Source organism: Narcine bancroftii, chromosome 2 (genome assembly GCF_036971445.1).
Source record: "Narcine bancroftii isolate sNarBan1 chromosome 2, sNarBan1.hap1, whole genome shotgun sequence".
NCBI classification, from domain to species: Eukaryota; Metazoa; Chordata; class Chondrichthyes; order Torpediniformes; family Narcinidae; genus Narcine; species Narcine bancroftii.
Window position 1 is genome coordinate 81,390,600 of NC_091470.1, and position 17,853 is coordinate 81,408,452.

The 17,853-nt window shown below is 43.0% G+C and overlaps 1 protein-coding gene across 5 annotated transcripts in view; it reads right to left on the minus strand.

The window, feature by feature from the left end:
- eif2ak4 (eukaryotic translation initiation factor 2 alpha kinase 4) overlaps positions 1-17,853 on the minus strand; it is a 147,936-nt gene that overhangs the window by 79,466 nt on the left and 50,617 nt on the right. For all 5 annotated transcript variants that reach the window (XM_069917246.1, XM_069917245.1, XM_069917244.1 and 2 more), the window contains 4 exons: positions 12,140-12,675; positions 7,366-7,481; positions 6,566-6,726; positions 3,671-4,062 (listed from right to left, as the gene is read on the minus strand). In XM_069917246.1, coding sequence (XP_069773347.1) covers positions 3,671-4,062; positions 6,566-6,726; positions 7,366-7,481; positions 12,140-12,675 — 1,205 coding nt within the window. The remainder of the gene's footprint in view (positions 1-3,670; positions 4,063-6,565; positions 6,727-7,365; positions 7,482-12,139; positions 12,676-17,853) is intronic.

A 17,853-nucleotide genomic window follows, 5' to 3' on the forward strand; every position in this document is an offset into this window, starting at 1 on the left:
TGGCCGGCTCTGAGGCGCCAATTCCAACCCTTCTTGGGGATGGATAATCGGCGGAACGCAGCGCTCCTCCGCCTGACCTGAATGTAGGGCCGCTGCAAGTGACTGGTTAGGAGTGGGCTCATGACACCATCAGCCCACAACCCATCTCCCCACTCACCCCTCTTCCTCCATGACACCCTCAAGACAGGGGCGGCGGGCATGAGCTATCAGGGCACTGATAGCTAGTGGGATAGTGGGGGCCAACGGGGCAGCGGGAGCCATCAGGGAGAGGGTCCACTGTGAGCCGTCGGGGGGTGGTCGGTACAGGCTGTGACAGCCTCACCAGGCCGCTTTGTCCTTCGGGGCCGCTCCTTGTGACTCAAAACGCGGCAGAGCAATGGCTGTCTTTCCTACCCATAATCCCCCATGCAGCTGGAACTGTTCTGGGAAACACAGAGCAGTTTCAGCTGCATGGGGGAATTACAAGTAGGGAAGATGGCAATTGCTCAACCGCATATTTATGATGGGTGCTGTTACGGCACGAATCGCTCCTCCTCCATCGGCTCCAGAGGGCGCTACAAGGCGCCTCTCCATATGAATGCGACGCTGGAACAGCCTTTTAGGACTGCTGTCTGAAAGCTAAGTTTTTAAGTCTTGTTGCTCCAGACGGACGTCTGATATGGTGGCCTTTGATTCCTCGTGAACCGTTCATCTCAGCTACAAGGAACCAGGCATCACAAATGACCTCAATGGGAGTTTACTGAGCAACAGCAGTCAACATCCACTGCCTCGTGTCTCATACTGGGGATTCCCACGGGCTCGTAATTACTCAATCCAAGCTCAGCCTTGGCTGTGATATGGATTCTACAGCCAATCATCTTGTAGTGTCTAGAGAACAAGTCCAATCTTCACATAAAGTAGGGTTATGGAGGAAAGACCACAGTTTAAAAGTCTGCATTTTTATTACAGTGGAAATTCTCAATGAAGCCCCTCATCCATAAACATAATTATAGTGCATCTTTGTTTGGGCAACCAGCATCGTATACAAGTGGCACCATGGAGCAAAAACAACTCAAGAACAATTCACTTTAAATCCAATGAGCAAAAATCAAACAAAAATATTTTTATCTCAGAATCAAAATCAGATTCATATGTTTTGGGAGTGTCCAAAATTATGAAGATTTTGGGAGAATATCTTTCAATCTTTATCAACTATTTTAAAGATTAAAACAGACCCCTGCCATTTAACTGCCCTGTTTTTTTTTGTGAACTAGATATACTTTTGTCAGCCATCTCAAGAGAAAGTTTTAGCTTTTAGCACCTTGATAGCCAGACGAACGGTTTTAATGAAATGGAAACGTGAATGTTCAGTGGTTACATGATGTAATGACATATCTAAGTTTAGAGAAAATTAGATACCATATTAAAGATAGCCAGTTTCAGTTTGAAAAGATATGGGGCCCGTTCATAGAATACTATCGGAAGTGGTGGTTCTAGGTCATTTGGATGCTCCAGCAATGATCCGTCTGTCCTCTGAGGGTCGCTACTTGATCCATTTTCATATTTATTTGGTCCTATTAAGTAACCTTGATTGGAGGGAGGGTTAGATTAGTATTAGTTTTAGGTTTTTTTTCTTTTTTTTTTACTTAAGTTGATTATATATGGTTAAATTCTGATTGTTCTAGATCATAACAATTACTTAGATATTATACCAAGGTATGACAAGTGTTGGTATAATGTAACTCAAGATTATATTCAAAATTATTTTAACAAATAAAGTCAAATTAACAATTATGGATGAAATTGGTTGTAAAGTGCATTTTTATTAATTATATGGTATGAATATGCTATTAGTAGAACACACATATATATACATATAGGATTATTATGTTAAATTCAAAAATATTTTAAAGAAATCATCAGAATTTATTGTCATGAACAAGTCATGAAATTTGGTGTTTTATGGCAGCATCACAGGGCAATCATTCATATTATGAACCATCTCACAACAATATATATAAAAATAGTAGTGCACGAAAAGTAAGGCAGTGTCTTTGATTCATTGATCATTCAGGAATCTTGTGCTGCTGAGGGCTAAGCCCTGAAACGTTGAATACCTTTTGCTTTATACTTTTGGGTACTGCGGTTTTATCTATATAGTATTTTGAATTTCATTAGTCAAAACCATGTTTACAATAATGTGATTTCTTCAGCTTTTCTTGAATAACAAAAAAGTGAACAAGACTGAACAAGATCTATTTAACTCTTTCACAAATTAAATCAGGTAAAGTTTAGAGAAAATACCCAAGTGAATCAGTTTCTTGCCAAGCAGGTTATGATACAATTTCCTGACAATTTTGGAAGAATAAATATCCCATATTTTGAAATTGTAAAATGCTAAGCTTTTTTGGTTGCAAAATTGTACCTGCAGAATTTCAGCCAACACCAATATGCCTTTCCACAGCACTGCATGCCTACGGACGTTGCAGTGCAAGGTTGCAAACTGCCATCCTCCATCACCAGTAATCATCTTAGAACCTGGATTAATTCCACCCATCCTGGCTGATTTCACTCAGGAACAATAAACTGGAAGATCTGCCATTTATTTACTCATTTTCCTTGCCTCTTGTCTAGCAACAATTTCAAAGTTCTCCTCCCTCTCGTTGCTTCATTTGTCCCTAATCCCATAAACTTCACTCAAACTATAAACCCACCCTCCAATTCTGGCATCTTTTAAATTTCATTTTCAATAGTTTGTGGCTGAAATTCTCTTCATTTATGTCTCATCACCTCCGTTTTGTTAAGATAGCCCATAAAGCATACCTCCTCAACCAAGCCTCTGGCAACTTACCCCAGCATCTCCATAGATGAGGCATATAGAGTTTAGAAGGCATAGCTTTAAGGCAAGAGGGGAAAAGTCGAATAGTGATTGATGAGGCAGGTTTTGTTACACAGAGAGTCATGGGACTCTGGAATATGCTGCCAGGGGAGAAGTGAAAGCAGGTTTGATAGTAATATACAAGAATCATTTAGAGAGGCAAATGAAATGGGCACAGAAAAGGATATGGACCACGAGCAAACCATTGGTTGCGCGTGGTCCAAAGGGCCTGTTCCTGTGTTGTTTTTTAAAAAATTTTTAAAATTTAGACATGCAGCACAGTAACAGACCATTTTGGCCCACAAGTCCGTGCTGCCCAATTTACACCCAATTAACCTACACATCTGGTACATTTCGAATGTTCTATTTGGTTCATTGCCAATTTTTGCTCGACAATGTCTCTGTAACATTTTTACTGGATCACAACTGGTGACTAAATTCAAAATTTTGTTGTGGGGATGTTGAGATGGAATGAACATTGTAAGTAAATGGATGACCAGTTACAGAAACAGATGAGAGGATTGAACTATACAAATCCTCCTCAAAAAAATTAGCCCAGCCTGATATCGACTCCTCACTATAGATGGAGAAAGGATTATGCTGCTGTACAGTTCCAGTTTAATAGTTTGCAATTATCTAGGTTTAAGGGTAACTGACAAGAGAGCTGCAGAACTCCAAAGGAGGATACAAAAAACACACCATTTCAGGGGGACTGGTCCCCACACATGCGACCATCTCTTCCACTGTGATGCTATTTCAAACGTACTAAAATGCCAAAAATAAAAACCGTTAACTCTTCTGCAACATACTCACAAAAATGATGCACAAAACACATCCTCTTCATCATCATCGTCACTCGACTCCCTGTCCCCACACTTGGCACTTGACGATCTCTCACACGACGTGCTCCACTCCACTGAACTGGTTGTAACAGGAGGCGGGACATTCTTTTTACCTTCACCCGACTCGCTCCATTTAGTCTGGTGACCTGGCTCGGGTGTTTGAGAGGAACTTTCTGTGCTCGAGGTGATAGGAGGCTGGATTTTATGTTTCTCGATCCAGGCATTATAGTACCTCACAATGTTTTCATGATTGAGACGCGACAGCAGGGTCACCTCACCCTTTATTCTGCGGAACTGCTTACTGCTGGGATTCACCAGGATGCGTTTAACAGCATAGTAGCAGCCATCCAATTTATTCTTTACCTAGAAAGAAAAAAATAATAAGGCATTTAATTAACCAGACAAGGTCATAGAGGGGCAGCTGGGGGAGAAGCTCTGTTGTGGCGCTTTCTGTGCCTTTCCTCTGTTGCCTCTTTGACTTTTTTCTCAGCAGTGTCCACACCTTTTCTGATGGCATCCCACCACTCTGAGCGATCTTGAGCCAGATCCTCTCATGCTGATGGGGCAATGTCAGCTTTCTTGAGGCTCCTGTGCAGAACATCTTTGTATCATAGTCGCTTGGCCGTACAAGAGGCCCTTGGGCAGTCTTCCGTCAAGCATTCTGACTTGTCCTGCCCAGCGCAGTGAGGCTGACATCACCAAGGTTGAAACTGCTGGCATTCTGGCTCGAGAAAGGACCTCGGAATTGGAGACCTTGTCTCACCAGGTGATCTTCATCAGAGAATGTAGGTGAAGCTGCTGCAGTTGGACAAGCTGACATAAGTGACTCTGACATGGGCACCGCATCTCACATCCATGAGGCAAGGCTGATATGACAATGGCCCTGTACACCTCGCTCTTGGTGGCCAACCTGATGTTCTGTGACCAAACCCGATCTTTCAGCCGACCAAAGACAAAGCAGGTCTTTCTGGTTCTTGACTCAATCTCTACATCTCGAGAAGCTGAGGACGTTATTGTGCTTCCCAAGAGGCAAAACTTGTTGGCAACATTGAGACAAGTGTCATCAGTTATACCAGTTCAGTTCTTTCTTTCTTCTTTGGCTTGGCTTCGTGGACGAAGATTTATGGAGGAGTAATGTCCACGTCAGCTGCAGTTGTACAACTGCACAAAACAGTGGTCACATTATCAGTATCCACCCCTTCCTCAAAAGTTTTGCTCCTTAAATATGTATTTGATTCTATTACAAGTAGGTTATTTACCTACATTTCTCTAACATTCTCCTTTTCCAACCAGATAGGGAGCTATGTAAATGCAATCTTTTTGAACGGAGTGTGGCACTTTTGTTTCTGAAACCAGACTTTAAACCTTGAGCAGAGTCAGGGCTGTTGTCCTGACATCCCCTCTTGAAACTTTAAACTGAGACCACATCAATTTCCAAGTAGCTATTCACCTTATTTTCCAGCCAGATAGCATTAACACTGACTTTACCGCTTGCCATTAAACCTGCTCGGCTTTCCCCCCCCCCCACTTTTCCTGTCTTTCCAGTTCTTCTACCCACCCAGCCATCCCTCCTCCCCCTCATTGTTGCTGTCCCCTCCCTCTTTTCTCCACCTATCATCTTCCTTCCCCCCACCCAACTCTTATGTTTAGATACCCGCCTGCATTTTCCCACACTTTGATGAAGGGCTCAAGCCCGAATGTCGGTTCTGTATCTTAACCTTTGCTACATAAAGGACACTGATTGACCTGCTGAACTTCTCCAGCATTTTGTGTTTTTAAATACAACTACATTCTGTCAGCACTACTGAAACAATAGCTTTTTGCACGACTGTTTTATATTTATTATCTCTTTCCTCTCATGGTGCAGTGCTAATTTAATCTATATTTATTGCTTGTTAGAGTGTTTTATGCATCTTTTGAGCTGCATCTACAGTATACATTGTACTTGTGTTTATAACAATATCATTATCAAGAACAGCCTTTTCTCCCCAACAGTTTTCAGGCTCTTCGATCCCCCTCAATACTTTATTTCAAGGATCTGTCTGCAGTACTGACTCAGAACATTTTATGTACTATTGACCAACTGTGAGTAGGTATTGCTTTCTTCCCTTCTTCCTTTTATATATTTTCCTACTTGTGTGTTGTGCTTTATGATCTTGGAAATCTGCAAGATGCAAGACTTTCATTTCACTTGTACATTGCACTTCTGCATATGACAATAAACATAAGACATTTGTAATGGCAAAGATAGAATAAGGGAAGTTGATTCATTTTGATACCAAAGTCCATGTGAGACTCAAAATTAATTCAGCTTATTGTTTCATTCAGTTACTCCACAACAGCAAAAAAAAAACAAACAGCGGGGGGAAATCACGTCGACCAACATCCGTGGATGCAAAGGATAGATGATGTTTCAGGTCCTGATACAGGGTCTCAACCCAAAATGCCAACTATCCGTTTGCCTCCACAGATGGTGCTTGAACTGCTGAGTTCCTCTGGCCATTTGTGTTTTGCTCCAGATTCCAGCATCTGCTGTCTCTATTCCACAACAGCAATTTGTTTGACTGAAGTGGAGAAGAGGGTGAAACAAGACTGTATTAAAACTGCACTATCTTCATTTTTTTTTTCTGTATATAAATTTTTTTATTTTTCACACCATAAATCACAATAGCCATGATATACACTTTTTCTTTTCCACACATTTACAGTGATTTTTCACTATCTTAATTTTTGACACATAGGGCTGTGAGAAAGAATTGCTGTAAATAGAGGCTTTAGTTAAGATTTAGTGCGCAAATCTAAACAGCACAGCAACATCTCTAGAGAAAAATAAATGTATTACCGCATTTCCTTAAAATTACCATACCTGGATTACTGCACCAAAGGCACCTTTGCCCAGAGTTTTTAGCTCCTCAAACTCATTGTAATAACGTGAGAGCTGTTTCTGAGTGTCCGTGTAGAGTGAAGCTTTCAGAAGCTGGCTGTTCGAGGTAATACTCTCGGCACAGTCTGTTCCTCCAGCCAAATCTGGGAAGATGGAAATCTACCATATTAATAGGGTGTACATAACAAAGTTCAGAAGATTTACAATCATGTAAATTCAAACACAGAACAAGTTCAACATCCTCTGTACTTTGGAACTAAACTAATACTGGTCCTCGTGTGAACTCCAGAATCCCACACAGACAGTGAGAGCCATAAACAACCAAACCAGTAAATAGAGAAGAAATCATTGATTGCTGCAAAGTACATTCAAAGTACACAATTTATGTTAAATTCCCATCTCAGTATTAGAGTTATAAGTCAAGCAGAAGGAAAAGCAGTAAATAAAATTAAAAAATGATAGCATTTTAGGGTATCAGTGAAATACTGGCACATTAAAATAAATGGAAGTCAACTGGAGCAGAGATTCTAAAAGGGAAATTAGTATAAAATGTTAATATATATAAGCAGAAATTCTATTAAAAAGCTGAAGCAACATGCCACATGGGCAACTGAAAGAAGTTTTTTTTAATTATTATTTAGGGCACCACACCTGTGAGGAAAGTTGATTTACTAATTTACAAAATTTCCATGCTTGAATGGCATTCCTGGCCTCTAATGCTCCTGACTCCCTGGGGTGAAGGATAACTACAGTATTCTGTACGATGGTTTTCTACCACTTACCTTCTGGACCGTCTTTGTTGCAGTGGGAAGGAGCATGTACCAATGGGGGCTTTATAAAGGAATGCTGAAGCAGCTGTTGGGGGCTCCAGCGTGCTTTGTCCTCCAAACAGACGCACCTACAATACATGTTGTGTTCTGAGTGGCTGATTAAACATCACTTGCAACTATTCCAGTAGCAATAACCAATCCAGGGCTTCAGTAATTAAGTTGATTAAAAGTTATACAGTAAAACCCCAGTACCTGGAACCTATCCGGATTGGATAAGTGATTTTCCGGTTGTTTGAGATTGCATGTTGCGCGATTGGTGAACTAATCACTGCAGGTGCCGATTTTAAACTTTTGGGTTTTTTTTTAACCTATTTATTTCCGTGATTTTTTTGCCGGTTGCTTTAATTCCGGATAACTGGGGTCCAACTGTACTCTAACACTGGGACAGACAGTGAAGGAGGATGTTATGTAATAGGGCAGCATGGTTAGCGTAGTTGTTAGCACAAAGCTGTTGCAGCGCCAGCAACCCAGGTTCGAATCTGGCACTGTCTGTAAGGAGTTTGTCTGTTCTCCCATGTCAAAAAAAAACAAGTGGGGTTGGTAGGTTAATTGGGTGTAACTGGGCAGCACAAGCTCATGGACTGGAAGGGCCTGTTACCATGCTGTATCCTTAAATTTAAGAAAAAGAAAGCAACTGTTGATTTGTGAACATGTTTGATTGGAGGCTGCAACAGTAAGACTATAATTCTATATGGGGTCTCACCCTGATGTGTGTGGGTGAAAGGTGAGAGTGAATCCACACATGAACTGGTTCTCTCTCCACAGATAGTTGCCTGCAGAGTATCTCCACCATGATCTGTGCTAAGCACCTGCAAATTGACAACCCTTAAGTTTCCCATGAAAATTACACTCCAACACCTTTCCAGCCCTTGAATTTTGATTTACTGGAGTTTCTCTCTCTGTCTCTCAGTTGGGGAAACAGATGGACATGCAGTTGGATGCAGCAACCGGGGGATGTGATCAGCTGGTGGTTGGAAACCCTATTTCTAACAACTTTGTTTTCTACCTTTCATTGTAAAGGGGAAGTGCTTTACAATCATCCTTACAACAGATCAGGATCGTCAAATCTAATTTTATTGATGCAGCTCCATCATGGTAGGTTGTGCATTCAGGAGCAATGGAACAGATAGTCTAGGCTGGCATTTGGTTAGAGACCAGGGCCCAAAATTAGTTCCCTCTGTTGTTAATAATTCATGTAGCATGGAAACAGGCCCTTCAGTCGAACACATCCATACCAACCTGGATACCTTCCTGAGCTTGGTGTCATTTGCGTGCATTTGGCCCATATCCACTCTAACCCCTTGCTATCCACGTTCCCATCTAAATCTCTTTGAAACATTGAGGGGAAAAACAAGAGGGAAAAGATGCTACTTAAACACACAAATACCTTATTTACTCACATTCCTTCAATAAAAAAGACAGCCAGTCTCTGTTTTAAAACAGTACATTCACAAGTAGAATGTCCCTGGCAGACTCAATGTTTCTGCCCTACTGAATTCATCTCCTCACACCTCCACACAATCTTCTCTCCCCACCCCCCGCCCCCCCCCACCACCCAACCTTCCCACCTACATCCATGACCCACTCACACCACTGTTATGAAAACCTCCAACTCTCCTTTTCCATGGATGTGTATCCATTCCCCATCAGGAAGGTCTCAGTACCTTGACTCTTGATTGCAGATCTTCTCAGTGCCTTCGACCAACTGTATCCTCTGGCTGAACTCGTTCTTACCCACTACAACTTCAAGTTCTCACATCTTCTCTGAATCCAGGGTACAGCCATGAGCTCATGCATAGACCCAGCTGTGCCTGCCTTTTTCTCAGTTATGTGAAACAACTGTTGCTGTTCTAATTCTACCCCAGGACCATCCTCCAGATCTTTCTCCGCAACACTGATGATTGCATTGGTGCTGCCTCTTGTATCTGTCCAAAATATCTTTGCCAACTTCCACAAATTTACTTTCACTGTTTCTGACTCTCCAATTCCCTTCCTGAGCCTCTTCTGTCTCCAGGCCAATCTATCTATGGACATCTCTTCCAGATTCCTCCAGCTACATGGACTATACCTCTTTCCAGACTCTTAAAAGGACACCATCCCTTTCTCCCAATTGCTCTGCCTCTGCCAGATTTGTTCCCAGGATGAGTCCTTCCAGTATAGAACATCCACAGTATCCTCTCTTCAAGAAGGATGGCTTCCCTCTAATGTTGTCATTGATAAAGCCCCTACCCATGTCTCCATTTCACACATTTCCACTCTCACCAGACACAACCATGATACTGTCTGCTTGGTCCTCACTTTTAATCTCACCAACCTCCGCATCCAGCATATCATTCTTCAATGTTTCCGCCAACTTCAACGTGATCTCACCACCAGTCACATATTCTCTTTCCCACCCCTTTCTGTTTTTGCCTGGGATAATTCTCTTCACGACTCCCTGGTCTGCTCCTTCCTTCCTACCCAACCTTCCACCTCCTTGTGTACTTCCTGCTGTAACTGCAGAAAGTGCATCACTTGTCCTGACATTTCCCCCCTCATCTCCATCCAGGGTCATAAACAGTCCTTCCAGGTTAGGCAGAGTTCCAACCTAATCTATTGCACACAGTTCACTCAACGTGGCCTCTTCCATAACAGTGACAATAAACACAAATAAGGAGACTGCTTTGTCGACCACCAGCTTTCTGTCCTTGGGCACAAACTGGAACTCCTGCTTGCCAACCATTTTAAATACCTTCACCATTTGTGTCTTGATATCAGCCTATGAGGCCAAACAAAAATTTGAGGAATGGAACACATCATATGGCCTGAGGCCCAACTGCATGAATGGGTTTTTCCAAGATCTGGTTCCACTGTTTCCATCTGCCCTTTACCTGTTCCTGTTTTACTTCTCTCAAACACATCCCATACCCACACAGAGGTCTCTTCCTTTATCTGTCTCTCCACCTCTCTCACTTTCATTTGTCCAGTATCCTATCTCCTCAGTCCTTCCCCAGCCCACTCACTCCCTTCTTTTATGTTTGCTATCTCCCTTTGGTGACAAGGTGGAGATAGGTTTACAAAGGGGTAAAAGTCTACACTGATCTGACCTGGTCAACCCATGTTGATGCAATGGCCAAGAAAGCACACTTGTGTCTTTGTTTTCTCAAAGTCATTTGGCATGCCATTTGTGTCCCTGAACAGCTTCTAGAAATGCTCCACTGAAGTATCCCATCAAGGTGCATAACTACATGGGATAGAAACCACTCTGCCCAAGATTGCAAGAAACTGCAGAGGGCTGTATAGCACACATACTGCAGAGGCTCAGACCAGCACACATACTCCCACTTCCCGCCATCTGAAACTCCTACTGTCTTGGAAAAGCAGCCAACGACTCATCCCACACCAGCCACACGCTCTTCACCCTCCTTCTGTCAGATAGATTCAAGAGTTTGAGATTGCGCACGGCCAGATTCAAGGATAGTTTCTTTCCTACCGTTATCCGACTCCTGAATGAAGCCCGAAATAGTAAAATCCTGCTACCTTTGCTCTGTGAAAACTGATCTCTCTGTAACTCTACATTGTGTCCTGCTTGTTGTACTACTTATGAGATTCCAACCAGTCTGCTCACCAAACAACTTTTATCACTGCATTTTGGTACATGTGACAACAAACTTGAACTTGAGGGTCCCCTCCAAAGCAGTGATTGTCCTTCTCTCTCCTTGGACGCTGCCTGACCCATTGAGCCCCTCCAGATTTTTGTTGTTCATAGTAAAATCTTGATGACTGACTACCTCAACACTGATAGCCATTACTTATAAAGTAACCCAAGTACGTTTTTTAATATACACTCGATGCAGAATGAAAGCAGTTCCACCGAGGCATTAGTGTGCGAGCAACATGGCAGAAAGAACCCCGACAAATGGTATTTCAACTATTGGATGGAGCTTCCTTGGGGCTAGTAGGTGGAAGCAGGAGGCTTCAATCCACATTGGATTGGCTGGTTGGCTTCAGACAACTGGCATCCATACCTCCATACATGTGGCAGAGGAAAAAAATTGTTTCTGCTCACATTCTATGGCACATGGACACAAAAATCTGATACATGTAACCATCAGCAAGGGGAAAAGAATGGCGGTGCTGCGGCAGCTGCTGTGGATCCAGGAGAGCAGGGAGCACTCCTCTTAAGGCTCCTAATGCAAGGTTGTTACTCCGTTAGCCCCATATGCGTTTTAAACTGCCTGTAGAAGTTACATTATAACAGTGGCGAACCCATGGAGGTCCATGCCCAAGGTGGCAGCGGCATTACTGGCAGCCCAGACGACAAGGGTTACAGGCTCAGGGGATCTGCAGACTGGCACATGGCAACAGGGCAGGAGAACAACCCCTCCTCCACCCCACCCTCTGACGAGGAGAATCTTAGGAGACGACCCAACAGGGAAGGTGATCAGCATTAAGCTCAGAGACTGAAGGGCTCATGCGAACCAGGTATCGGGACCCCATGATTCAAGAGGGTGTTGATGGTGAGCAGGGCTCTCGATGCTTCTTGAGCGTAGCAGGTTTGAAACCAGGAGTTCAGGTTCATCTCTGCAATGGACAGGAGCCCGTGCAGAGGTTGTGGGAGGGCAGGAGGGGGGCTGAAGGGACTCTCCGTCTCCTCTTCTTATTGGTGGGGGTGTCTCTGTGTGTGCCTTTCAGGCAAACAAAAGTTAACAAATTTTGTGTGTTGTGAATCTTGAATATAACTTACTTGTTGAGAAAATCCTGGAACTCATTGGGCAGGTTGTTTGGCACAGATATTGGGTATTCCTTTACAACCGCTCCCTGGCTGAGAGCCAATAAGAGGAGACCCAGCCTCCACACATCACCTTTTTTCCCACTCTTGTAAGGCAGACCATTCTCACTGAACCGTACTTTCGTCTGCTCAAACACATCCTCTTTGCATATGTCTGCCAGCCTCTTGGAGATGCTGTAATCTGTCAGCTTTAAATTGCCTTCGATGTCAATCAGGACACTTGAGGCATCGAGAACCTTGTGCACCACTGAGTTACTGTGAAGGTAGTCCAAGGCTGTCAGCAGCTGGATTGCGTAATGCCAGAGCTGTTCCACAGCAATGGGGGCTCCTTTGTTCAGGACCTTCGACAAGCTGGAGCCATTGACATATTCCACCAGCAGACTGACCACAATAGACTTCTCCTGTTCTTGGCAGCACATCGCCAGGTAACGTACCAGATTGGTGTGGTTCAGTCTCAACAAGGAGCTAAACTCGGTTTCTGTGCCTTGTATCTGGAAAAATAAAAGTAAAAAACAAGAGTTTTTGACAGGCAGCACGCTAGACATATTAATCTGTTTTGGCCCCCTAACCTTGTCAAGAATTCATCAAATACAAATCTGTCCAAGCTATGGACTTACAAAAGTCCATTTGTAAGGTTAAAGTTCTCCCTGCACCTCGATTTAAACTTCATTCTGGGGGCTACACACTTAACTCTTTTCACCTCCTCCCCAGCCCTCTCTTTTTCTCCCTCCCTGTCTTTTTCATTCTCCCTCTCTCAGCGCTCCTTCCTCCCTCTTTGCCTGACCTCTCAGCAACCCATCCCACCTTCTCTCTCCCCCTGTCCATAATCCCTTCTCTCAGGCTTCCCCTTCCCTCTCCTTTATCCTCAAACATGTTGTGTTTTCCAGCATCTGCAGTCTCTCTTACTTTATTCCATCTCTCCCCTTCTCCAATCTATTACCATTTAGATAATGATCTGTCTTTCTGTTTTTGGAACTGAAGTAGATAACCTCAGATTTTTCCATAACTTTAGAGAAGGGGTAAGGGGGTTGAATAGAGACTGGGTTCACAGGAAGGGAGTGAGGTTTTTTTTTGAAGGGTGAGGGAATCAGAGCAGTTGAGATTGATGGGGCAGTGGCTGAAAATGGAGAGGAGAGCCACCATTATCAACTAACATGGAGGGCAGAAAAGCAAGTCAGATGCTGAGCAGTTTGCCTCGCAGATCAGATGAGAGGGCATGAGGAGAAACAACAGAGAAAGTAAGGAAAGATGCAAGTTCAGACTTGGATCAGGGAACAGCTAAAAAAAAGATTAATGTGGCGAGCTGGAGGAATCAGCAAAAACAGATGAATAAATGGTGTTTGTCACAAAAAAATTAGTTAGGTTCTCTTAGATTTGGACAGAGGGCAGGTAAGGAGAATGAAAGAAGATAGTCAGCAGTGGATTTTAGAGACAGTCTTTAATGGAGGGAATGATTAAAGAGTTTAGTTTGCCGATGGTATGGCTATGTATAAAAGGAGAGTGAATGAAAAATTTGTAATCAGAGGGAGGTATAATGTTCGGAAAGAGTGCAGGCATTAGGGAGATGAAAGTAGGAAGGAGTGATATCAAAGTGGGACCAAAGGAGAGGGTAGAAGCTAAGGAGGGACTCAAAGGTGATGAGGTATTAGAAGTTTGGAGAGACAGATAGAGGGAGACCTCAGAGGGGAAGGGATGGCATTAGGGGGAGAAAAATCAGGGGAGGAGTAGAGATGGAACCAGTGGGAGCAGATGGAGGTGGGGGTTACGAAGAATTGGAAAAACCAATGTTCGTACCATTCGGTTTCAGGTTCCCCAGGAGCAAGATGACTTGTTTTTCCTCAGGTTTAGGTCTGATCTCACCCCAGCCAAACACAGGCATGAGGGAATGCCGAGTGAAATTGAAATGGTTGGCTACTGGGAGTTCTAATTTAGACCGACATACAGTGCATAGATGCTTGGCAAAGCCGTCATCCAATCTGTGTTTGGTTTTACCGACACCAGGTCACAGCATGCAGTTGATCAAATTGTACGAGAAGTTCTGCCTCACCTGGCAAGTCAGTCTGTGGCCCTGGATGGGGGTGAGATGTAGGGCCAGACAGATTTTGCACTCTCCATGATTACAGTAGGATCAGGGAGTCTTGGAGAGACTGATTAATGCAAAAAACAGATTGGGAGGGAGGGGAGGAGAGAGAAGACAGAAGCTGGTGGTGGGATCGAGCTAAAGTTAGTGAAAGTACTGGAGCATAACGTGTTGGATGAAGAAGCTGATGGAGTGAAAAGCGAGAACCAGAAGGACTCTGTCCTTAGCCGCTTTCAGGTGGCCAGAATATCCAACTGTAAAGCTGCCTATTCTACCCCAATTCGGCTGTCAGGTGGCCACCTGAAAGTGGAGAACCTGACCAGGAGGAGCACTTACCTAATCCTCCTCAGGTAGGTATATTCTCTGGCTCGGAGAATCCCCCGTTGCACCCGAAAGCAGCACCAGGCAAAGCAGCTTGCAGCTTTCAGGCGCCTAGCAGTCCCGTGCCAGCTGCCCTAGCACTGACATTCCCGCGCTTGGGGGCTGTCAAGCAGCGAGGAGGGGGCTGTCAGGCAGCGAGGAAGGGGCTGTCAGGCAGCGAGGAAGGGGCTGTCAGGCAGCGAGGAAGGGGCTGTCAGGCAGCGAGGAAGGGGCTGTCAGGCAGCGGGACGGATGCCGCAACTCAGGAGCCAGCGTTTGCTCTGCGGCACCTCTCTTCCAACTTTGGACCTTTCAGGTGGCAGAAGATTGCCTTCAGCGCTGCCACCCTAACGCCCCTTCGCAGACACTCGCAGCCGCCCCACAGCCGCATTCTCCCAGCGATTCCACCTGAAAGCGGCTCTTGTTCTTGCTGGGGGTGGGGGGGAAGGTGGATAAAGCAGAAGCACAAGAAATGGAGGATATATAGGCTTTATCATTCAGTTGGAGAGAATCAATGTTTATTACAGAAAGAGAATATTTTGGATATCCTGGAGTGGAAGGCCTAATCCTGAGTGCAGTTGTGATGAAGGAATTGGGTGAAAGGGATTGTGTCCTTTCAAGAGGTATTTTAAACTTTTTAAAATTTAGATATACAGCATGATAACAGGCCACTTTGGCCCATGAGTCTGTGCTGGTCAATTCACACCCCATTAATCCATGCCCCCAGTACATTTTGAATGCTGCGAGGAAACCCGAGCCCCCAGAGAAAACCCATAGACACAGGGAGAACATACAAACTCCTAACAGACACTGCGGGATTGGAACCATAATCCAGATAGCTATGAATGTCAGTGTTTTTGTAAATAGATATCCATGAACCGTTTGCCTCCGAGGATGGAGACAAGGGTCCAATATGGGGAGGGGTGTCAGAAACAGAAAGGCAAAGACAAGTTGAGAGAACAAAGCATGGCAAGTGAGTCTTGATGAGAACATGGTCATAGAGCCAGAGGGCAGCATAAAGAGCAGGTGGGTGAACAGTGTGAGGGAGCTTCACAGAATTCCATTTAGAGAGAGGAATACTTATAACCATATAACCATTTACGGAGCGGAAACAGGCCATGTTGGCCTTTCAAGTCCGCACCAGTTCACTGATTTTGTGCGCCCTCTTCAGGCATTGGTCCCGGTAGATCTTCATTCAATAACGATGGGTGAATTCAATGCAGGTGGAATCTTACTGAAATTGAAAGCAAGATTGTTGTCCTGGCCTTGGGTGCTGTCTGCAGAGTTTATACACTGGGTTCCTGCCACATTCTAAGGTATGCTGGTGGGTTCATTCTTCAAAGTAAACATACCTTGAGAATTTGCAGTGGGGTAGAATGATAGAGAAACATAAAAACACCAGAAGATGGAGATGGTCAGGCAGCATCCGCAGGTAGAAATGGTCAGTCAACATTTCAGATCAGGACCCTATATTGATACTAAAGTAGGAAGGGTGATATTAAGTATATCAAGGGAGGGGGGATAAAGGGAGAAAGAAGCTGAGGAATTTGCAGCCTATCATCTTGTCCTGATAGCAACTAGGAATGGGGAAAAATACTGGTCTTGCAAGTAATACAAACAAGAACTTAAATTAATAAAAATTGACAAATTGTTCCATGTGCTCCTTGTACATTATCAGGTAGAGGTGAAGCTGGAGTGGAGAGAATTTTAAGGAAACCATTGAGAATGAAGGGGTCATATTTGATTCCAGCGTGATTGCTCCCCAGTCACAATCTCTTCTCCCCACTCTGTTGGGCAGAATGTACATACCCACCTCCAGATTCTTTTTTTTTAAAATTTTTTATTTTTCACACCATAAATCACGTTAGCCATGATATACACTTTTTCTTTTTCACACATATACAGTGACTTTTTCTCCCCCCCCCACTCCTCCCAAGCCACCCCCCCACCCCCCCCTCTCATCCATTTTAGGTATACAATCTAGGTTGCATTAAGCCAGTCAGACAATGTTGTCATTCAACAAAAATACACCAGAAAATCTACTGAGTCCATTCTTTTCTTCTCTTCTCCTTCCATCAACTTAGGTAATGTTTGTTCCCGGTAGGTTTTCGCTATTGTATTTAATGTAAGGCTCCCATACTTGTTCGAATATTTCAATATTATTTCTTAAACAATATGTTATTTTTTCAAATGGGATACATTTATTCATTTCTATGTACCATTGTTGTATTTTCAAATTATCTTCCAATTTCCAGGTTGACATAATACATTTTTTTGCTACGGCTAGGGCTATCTTAACAAATCTTTTTTGTGCATCCTCCAAGTCAATTCCAAATTCTTTATTTTTTATGTTACTTAGGAGAAAGATCTCTAGATTCTTTGGTATATTGTTTTCTGTTATTTTATTTAATATCTGATTGAGATCATCCCAAAATTTTTCTACTCTCTCACATGTCCAGATTGCATGAATTGTTGTTCCCCTTTCTTTTTTTTACATCGAAAACATCTATCAGATACTGTTGGGTCCCATTTATTTAATTTTGCGGTGTAATGTATAGTCTGTGTAACCAATTATATTGTATCATACGTAGCCTCGTATTTATTGTATTTCTCATCATTCCAGAACATAATTTCTCCCATGTTTCCTTTTTTATCTTTATATTTAAATCTTGTTCCCATTTTTGTTTAGTTTTACCATTTGTTTCCTCATTCTCCTTTTCTTGCAGTTTAATATCCATATTTGTTATAAATCTTGATTAACATTGTATCTGTAATCACATATTCAAGGTTACTTCCCTCTGGTAAACTCAAATTGCTTCCTAATTTCTCTTTCAAGTAGGATCTCAGTTGGTAATATGCCAGCGCTGTATCTCCAGTTATATTGTACTTATCTCTCATTTGTTCAAAGGATAAGAATCTACTTCCTGAAAAACAATTTTCTATTCTTTTAATCCCTTTTTTTTCCCATTTTCTAAAGGAAAGGTTGTCTATTGTAAAAGGGAGTAGCTTATTTTGCATCAATATTAGTTTTGGTAATTGATAATTTGTTTTATTTCTTTCTACATGAATCTTTTTCCAAATATTGAGGAGATGGTGTAATACTGGAGAAGTTCTATGTTGTACCAATTTTTCGTCCCATTTATATATGTGTTCAGGTATCTTTTCCCCTATTTTATCTAATTCTAATCTCGTCCAGTCTGGTTTTTCCCTTGTTTGATAAAAATCTGAT